Below are 7,668 nucleotides of genomic sequence, written 5' to 3'. Positions count from 1 at the left end.
ATTTTTATCTGCTACGTACCCTCTATTATGAACTTTCTACTCTGACTTTGATTGGGGTGTTCGCTCTATTACACGGTGCTTCATCACTGGTTACCATACTTTTCTTGACATGAATTTTATATTTGGAAGTCCAAGAAATAACATACTCACTGTCCTCAACCGAAGCTGAATATCGTGTCATGACATCTATTACATGTGAAATCATTTGCCGCCTCAATGCTATACTTTACTGTGACAATCAAGTGGTTCTACATGTTACTTCCAATCCCATATTCCACGAAAAAACGAAGCACAGAGAAATATTTAGGACAAATTCCTTCCGGACCACATCAAGACTTCTACCATTCCCTAAAGGCACCAAGTTGCAGATGTTTTCAACAAAGCTTTAGGAAAATCATATAATCTCATTGGCAAGTTGGTGTATGGTCCCCACTATCCAACTCGAGGGGAAGTATTAACTATTTTTTCACACGTACGAATCTTCCATTGTTCTCTTTCCTTGAGATTATAGTTTTTAGAGGATAAAGTGACATCTCAATATATTAGCAGCCAGAGTCTGGAAAGCCACCTAAACTGACTCTAAGATGCTTTTCCTCCATTCCATTATGTAAAAAAAAATCTAGCCACTGGTCATTTATACAAAAAAAAAAAAAAGCCTCGATTGATTATCTAGTCTCTCAAGAATTGCGGGTTCATCCACCCATGTAAAATTTCGCTTGATCAAACAATTTCATCAGCTTCCCAGAATTGGATATTTATTTATTCTTAATCAAGCGGTCTGGATTGAATGTTGAAAACCAATGTCTCTGCTGTCTGCGTTTAGCATCTAAAAAATTACAGTAAGAAATGACAATGCTTCCAAAAACTAAAAATAAAATGTCAAAAAAACTGGAGAATCATCAAAGTCAAAACTTTTCTCACCCCCACCAGCCCTGAGCCGAATAAAAAACAATAACAAAAATAAAATAAAATAAAATGGAAGTTTCATCTTCAAATCTCCAACCTGCATGTAGGACATCCAATACACCAGCTCATCATTCTGGATGGTTTCGGCAAAAGATAGCAGGATGAAATGAACATATAACCAGCTGCTAATGATTTGCAAATGACACCACTAAAGCATGACCCCTATTCCATGTAAATGTTGTTGGTCTACAGCAACAAAATAACATTTGGCTTGTTTCCAAGACCCAAATGTGCAAATTGAAGTTGTAGGCTCAGACTAGTCTGGTGTGACTCACACATTAAGCCATGGAAATACTTTGGGTGAACTCGGTAACCGTCCTGTAAGAACCTCAACTCCAGTTTCTGTGACCTGTATGAAGGATCAGGGAAAGTATGAATAATCATCCAAATTTTCATTCACAGGTTGGAGAAGTCGGGGATCCAAAATGTAAAATATGTCACAAGACAATACAGACTATAAAAAAGAGACAGTTAGGAATAACCTAGAAGCAGCAGCATCATGTATAAGAATAAAATTGTACTGACTACTTAAGCTGTGTATAAGCTAATACTTTTCAAGGGATTAAGCTGTGGTAAACACTAATGTCTTCTGTTATGAGTCATGTATAGCAGTATATTAGGCACACGTTGAAATGGCTTGTGTAGTCAATCTTCATAAACCCTAATTATTCCAGCATTTGCATTAATAAGTGAAGATAAATCCTGCAATGTGTATCATGCCACTGTGTACATCATAAATCTTCAGTAAGACTACTGATTTGCATAAATATTTGGGGAATAGGTTCTCTGAGCCACCAGGGGGTAGGTCCAAGAGCACCCTCTCTCTCACATGAAATGATCTTGCTGCCCTCCCATGTACAAAACTGTTTCGTCCCATCTCATTGGCACACTCCTCTATGCCGCTTGCCCAGAGACTCCCTAATATTTATTTCACTGTGCATACATTTCACAGAAGACAACTCACTGAATATGAAATTAATGGTAACAGTGATGACTTGAACAGATGTTAACAATGTCCAAGATCCACTCTCAAAGGAAGACCCTTATAAATTTATCATGCCCCCTACCTTCTAAGGAGTCCAAATTCTCCCAGCTTGGGCGTCCTTGACAAAGTCATGTCATTTAAGAAATAATGTCTCTATAAAGTCACAAACTTACCTGAGGATCTTCCTAACTAATCAATAAAGCAACAAAACAAACGATACACAATTTTCCTTTTTTGGGTACGAAAAGATTCAACTTCACTAACCAGCATCCTTACAAAAAATTCCCTAACCAGCACACGTAATAAAGGGGAAAAAAAGAAGAGGAAGAACCTGAAGAAAAAAAGAAGAGGAAGAACCTGTAATAAAGAGAAGAAAAAAATAACAGCGTACGAAAGCATACAAATATATATATATATATATATATATATTTTTGGAGGGGGGTGGTGTGGGGTGGAGGGGGAGAGTAGAGAAGATAGCACGCAACTACACCACCGTGAAGAATCAAACACTCGAATTTTATTCCATTCTAAAACTGATTTCATTGGTCACATTGCATGCATATATAACAAAAATAAAATAAAAGACTCCTAATTGCAATCTAAAACTAAAATGGAGTCAAACTAAGTAATGTAAAACTAAGGTTGACAAGGCAAACCTGGATTGATGGGATGAAGTAATGACTCCTTGACTAGCTTGGAGAACAAGATCCTCCTGGGCTTACCACCGCAAGGAGTCGCTGGATCGAACACCAACCCTTCACTGTGATCAAACACAGTAGTTTTCTAAGCAGAGAAGCAGCAGCAGCAGCAGCAGCCATGGTTTAATTCTTCAAATCGTTGGAGCTATGGGAGCCTCCATGCTTATATTTATAGTTAAAACAAAAAGGGGGCAAGTCTTCCAATTAAGAAAGTCTCAAAAATAGAAACTTCTAATTGGTTGCCTATCACATAAGTTTTTAAAACTGAAAAAGAAACAACTAAAAAAGGAAACTAGGACTAATGACTTAACTATGACTTGATTCCTAAGAAATCAAACATAACTTAAACTGAACCAACATGGTTCACAAATTAACCAAAACATATAAGCCAAAATAAAAGAAACCATATACTAATCCCGTATGCAACCATAATACCCCTAGTTTAAACCCATAAAAGTGACTCATTACACTCAAAACCACATGGACTGAAGGCCCAACACATATACCACTCATTAACCCTAGGCTTATTCCTAAATGAACAATCCTAGTTTGATGAAGAATCTGCATCACTAAGACTAAAAATAGAGTTTCAAGATAATTTGGCTCTCATTCCTATGCAGCAAAGCTCCAGCAATATATAAATCAGAAAGACCTTTCCATCGCTTGGGGGGGTTGGGGGGGGGGGAAGGGGTAAAGGTTGAGCATCCATACACAATGTGAGACAAAAAGGTAAACATTTGTATACACCAAATGTTTTGACAAACCTGAAGGTGAAACCTAAGGTTAAGATAGGAAAAATATGTATATATACAGTGGCACAAAAACTAACAAGATGGACCTCCTGCTTACTAGACATATATGCAGACCTAGGATTGAGAATCACTGAACTCATTGTGAGAGCTCGTTTGATTATTACAGAAATGTTTAAAGTGATCAAGAACAATCGAAAAAGAATTCATATTCATCTACAAACAACCAGATGATCATTAGAAGTTACCAGCAGAGTGTGTTCAAACTGAGCACTGCATTTACCATCTGCAGTAACAGCTGTCCATCCATCAGGCCACATCCGATCACGCCAAACTCCTATGAAGAAAGCACTTTTAGAATGTGTTATGCAGGATTAGGAACATTCAATTAGAAAGCTTGCAGTTTCCGGAAGATCTCCAAAAGATACCTGCATTGATCATTGGCTCAATTGAGAAGGTCTGCCCAGCTTTCATCACACCAACTGCTTTATTTTCTGATTGTATCAAGGTTACCAACAAATAAATGAAAGACAACAACTGCACAAGTCAAGAGAGCTTGATTTTCTGATTGTGTTGAGGTTAGCAACAAATAAATGGAAGACAACTGCACAAGTCAAGAGAGCTTGAGTGGACTAAGAAGGAATAACAAAATACAATGTCTAAAACAGAAGATGTTAAAATCTGTTATGAGGATACTGCCATAATGGGGAATATTTGGGGCACAGTGAAATAGCTCTCCAATACCATGACCGCAGTATGATCTCACCTATTTTTACAACATCCATAGTAAATATTAGTAGGAAAATTGTAAGCCACTTCAACAAAATCAGCAGATTTTGAGAATGCAGAAAATCGAGATATCACATTACCACAGATAACCCAGACATTGAAGCATGCCGATTAATAACTTCACCAACTTCACGAAATCGTACTCCAGGTTTAACTGAGATTTGGGGAAGAAATTTAATCTATTTGGATTTTCAATAAAAAACGCACTTCAAAGAAAAACGTACCTAAGCAAATAAGACTGGATGAACTGTTTTTAAAAAGTGGATATTACGTCCAAAAAATATGAATTATGAAAATTAAGAATAAATGTATTAGCAGTTCAAAAGTGTTCCATCAACAAGTGATAGCCAAAGTCAACAAATGCCTTGCAATTAGGCAACTCACCCCATCTCTTAAATCCAAGCACACAGCATCCAGACATATATGTAACCATAATATTCTCCTATGAACTCTGAAGACCTCCATTGAAATTGTCTTGGTGATGCCTACAGCTACATGTGACCATCTTCCCTTCCTCTTTATATAGTTAAGAGGACTATTTTGCTCTAAAGAAGAGAACTGTCCTACACATAGATGAAAACATTACTGAATATAAGTGTCAAGGCCTACCTAGGCCATGTTCAACGGAGGTCTGGGGATGCACCAGTAAAGATGAGTAATCTGATTTATATTGAAGGAACTAAAAGAGCTAGGGGCAGGCCTAAAATGACCATAGGAGTACTGAGGAAATACATGCATAGTTTAGGTCTCATTCCAAGTTTGACCTTGAATAGATCTGAATGGAGGGCAAGAATCCATGTAGCCAACTCCATTTAAATGGGATTTTACTACTTTGTTGTGTTGTGTTCCTTTCCTTCAACTTTTGTTGTGTTGTAAGTTGTAACTCACGACTTGGAGAATGGGAAGGGAAGAAGAAAGATGGGGAAGGAATAGGATCCTTCGGCTCTGATACCAAGTTGATGGAGAACCTTAGGGAAGAGAGGGGAGATCAGAGTAAAGAGGGGAAAAAAGGAGAATCACACTCAACACATTCATTCAATAATCAAAATCACTCTCTAAATCTTCAATCGATTACAACCAATATATAGGAAAATAGGAACATGAAATTAGAAACTTAACTGAAATGGAAACTAGCCTAAACTAAGAAACAACTATAAAAAGGAAACCAAAGCAAGGAAGTAAATCCTACTCCTACGTTCAAATCTGAAAAAATAAAAGCATGAAATAAAATACTAAGTAAACTACTAATTTTATTTCCAACCCTTGTTGGACCAAAACCCTGGGCTGGACCGGTTCTTCTTGGCTTTTGGCTTCCAAAGTCGATCATGCTGGTCCAACCAAGAAATGGCAGCCGTATCTGCATCAACTCTCCTCCTTCTCTTCATCTTCATTGATTCTGATTGTTTTATCTGATTTTGTCACAACTTCAAAAGAGTTGTATGGCGAAACCAGATTTATATAGAAAACCCCATTTAACTAGGACAAGGCTTAGTTGAGTTGAGTGGATTTGGTGCCTGCCACGCCTGCCACCTTTCAGGTCCAAATTGATTCAGAAACTGCTCATATTTCTGAGGCCCAAGATGCCAAAGCTTTATTTTAAATGGTTTCATAAGCTATAGCTGGAAATTGGAGTTCAGGATCACTGCAACTAATGGATATTGGCAATTTAAAGATGGCATTATATTTCCGATTAGTTACTCATGTTATATTTATGGATAAAAATATCATGCTTCAACTTGTACCTATGGATATAGCTTTCTCCAAGCACTCGTAAGTACTGCGGACAAGATGCTGAGATGCTTCGTCAACATTCCCCACAAAGTATGTTTCATTAAGATCACCTGCACATACTCTCACCAATTTACAGAGCTTCCTATCATATTTGCACAGTGCAGTTGAGGCAAAATGAATGTCTATCATAAAGTTTCTCACCGTGGACACCTTTATAGTACACAGTCACATCAACATTTACAATATCCCCATCCTCTAATCTCCTAAAGAACAAATACAGATAAAGGAGAAAAGTTATAAGAGGCAGAATAAAAAAATATGGCAAGAAAAACAAAAGAGAAGAGAGCATATAATTCAAAAACTGTAGTAAACGTAATATACACCTCGCATCTGGGATTCCATGGCAGATAACTTCATTAACTGACCTGTAAGTTATAAAACAGCATATCCCATATGGTAAAACCAATCCTTTGCTTCGATTTTGGATGAAAAAATTGAACAAGATATATGCAGAAGAAATACCTACGTGCAGCAAGACTTCGGGAAGAAATGGTAATTTAGCGGAGACGGATATGCTCCTGTGACATAAAGAGTTACAACAACTAGTTAGTAACAAACTATCGCTGAGCAGTAGTTATCAAGCACACATCTTGGACCATAATAGATTTAAGTTACTGTCAACAATAACTTTTAACTGTGCAGTTATAACAGCAGGTAATAGGAGACTATGTATTTCTTTCTCAAAATTAGTAGTCAATCATGAGCAAGGATTAAAGTATCGGTATCGGTTTCCATATCGGCCGATCAAAATTAAGATACGTATCGGAGGGTATCGTATCGTATCGGAGATACGTTAAGATACGCTAAAGATATACACATAAATGGATATAAACACCTTTTTAAACACTTTTGCATAAAAAATTTATTAAAAAAAGCTATTGATAACATGTATTATATATAAACACTAAATTGAGGGTATCGCACTAAGAATTCAATGTTTGTAGTTGTCCCATAAATGTTAAATCCTTGTTCCCAACCTTGCTTTCCATTTTAGTTAGAGAGAAATATGGCTGGCAGCAACTTTAGAACAAAAACCCCTCAAAAAATCGTGTTTTTTGAAAAATACCCATATTGGCCATTATATGACCGTAGCGCATTATATCAGTACATATCGATACTCACCGATACATACTCATCGATACATACCGATACTCATCGATACGTACCGATCGATACATACAAATACTCACCGATACGTACCGATACATATCGAAGCATATATTTCACCTCGATTTTATATTTTCCATAGAGTATCAATACGTATCGATAGTGTAAGGTGCATATCGGTATGTATCGTAGGATATATATCGATACGAAAGGATTTTAAAAATTCCATGTATCGTATCGATGTGTATCGTATCGGCCGGCTAAATTTAAGATACGTATCGAAGGGTATCGTATCGGTATCGGAGATACTTTAAACCATGATCATGAGCATCTGAAGAATAGATGCTTGGAAATACCCCTCAAATAAGATTTCCATGTCAATAATGAAGAAAACAGGCTTGTTAATTGCAATCAATAACCCAGACAAACATTCCTTTCCTTACCCTCATTGGCAATGAAAATGTGCTGCAAAGTGTGTGTGGAGTAAAACACAAAAATACGTTGATTTTGGCCGGGCATACTATATTTAATGATTAAAAAAATCAAATAATTAATAAAAAGAAAAAGTAAGATCATTCCATTT

At 36.8% G+C, this 7,668-nt stretch overlaps 1 protein-coding gene across 3 annotated transcripts in view; it reads right to left on the bottom strand.

Annotated features, from left to right (window-relative positions):
* Positions 1 to 738: 738 nt before the first annotated feature.
* LOC122080961 (methionine aminopeptidase 1A-like) overlaps positions 739 to 7,668 on the bottom strand; it is a 20,653-nt gene continuing 13,723 nt past the window's right edge. For all 3 annotated transcript variants that reach the window (XM_042647864.1, XM_042647863.1, XM_042647862.1), the window contains exons 9-17: positions 6,445 to 6,496; positions 6,302 to 6,343; positions 6,120 to 6,181; positions 5,930 to 6,028; positions 4,268 to 4,341; positions 4,095 to 4,164; positions 3,827 to 3,892; positions 3,647 to 3,735; positions 739 to 1,315 (exon numbers count right to left, since the gene is read on the bottom strand). In XM_042647864.1, coding sequence (XP_042503798.1) covers positions 1,238 to 1,315; positions 3,647 to 3,735; positions 3,827 to 3,892; positions 4,095 to 4,164; positions 4,268 to 4,341; positions 5,930 to 6,028; positions 6,120 to 6,181; positions 6,302 to 6,343; positions 6,445 to 6,496 — 632 coding nt within the window. In that variant the 3' untranslated portion in view covers positions 739 to 1,237. The remainder of the gene's footprint in view (positions 1,316 to 3,646; positions 3,736 to 3,826; positions 3,893 to 4,094; positions 4,165 to 4,267; positions 4,342 to 5,929; positions 6,029 to 6,119; positions 6,182 to 6,301; positions 6,344 to 6,444; positions 6,497 to 7,668) is intronic.

The sequence above is a fragment of the Macadamia integrifolia genome, chromosome 6, assembly GCF_013358625.1.
Source record: "Macadamia integrifolia cultivar HAES 741 chromosome 6, SCU_Mint_v3, whole genome shotgun sequence".
Lineage (NCBI taxonomy): Eukaryota > Viridiplantae > Streptophyta > Magnoliopsida > Proteales > Proteaceae > Macadamia > Macadamia integrifolia.
Note: the sequence above shows the minus strand (reverse complement) of the source record. Positions and strands in the feature narration are given on the sequence as shown.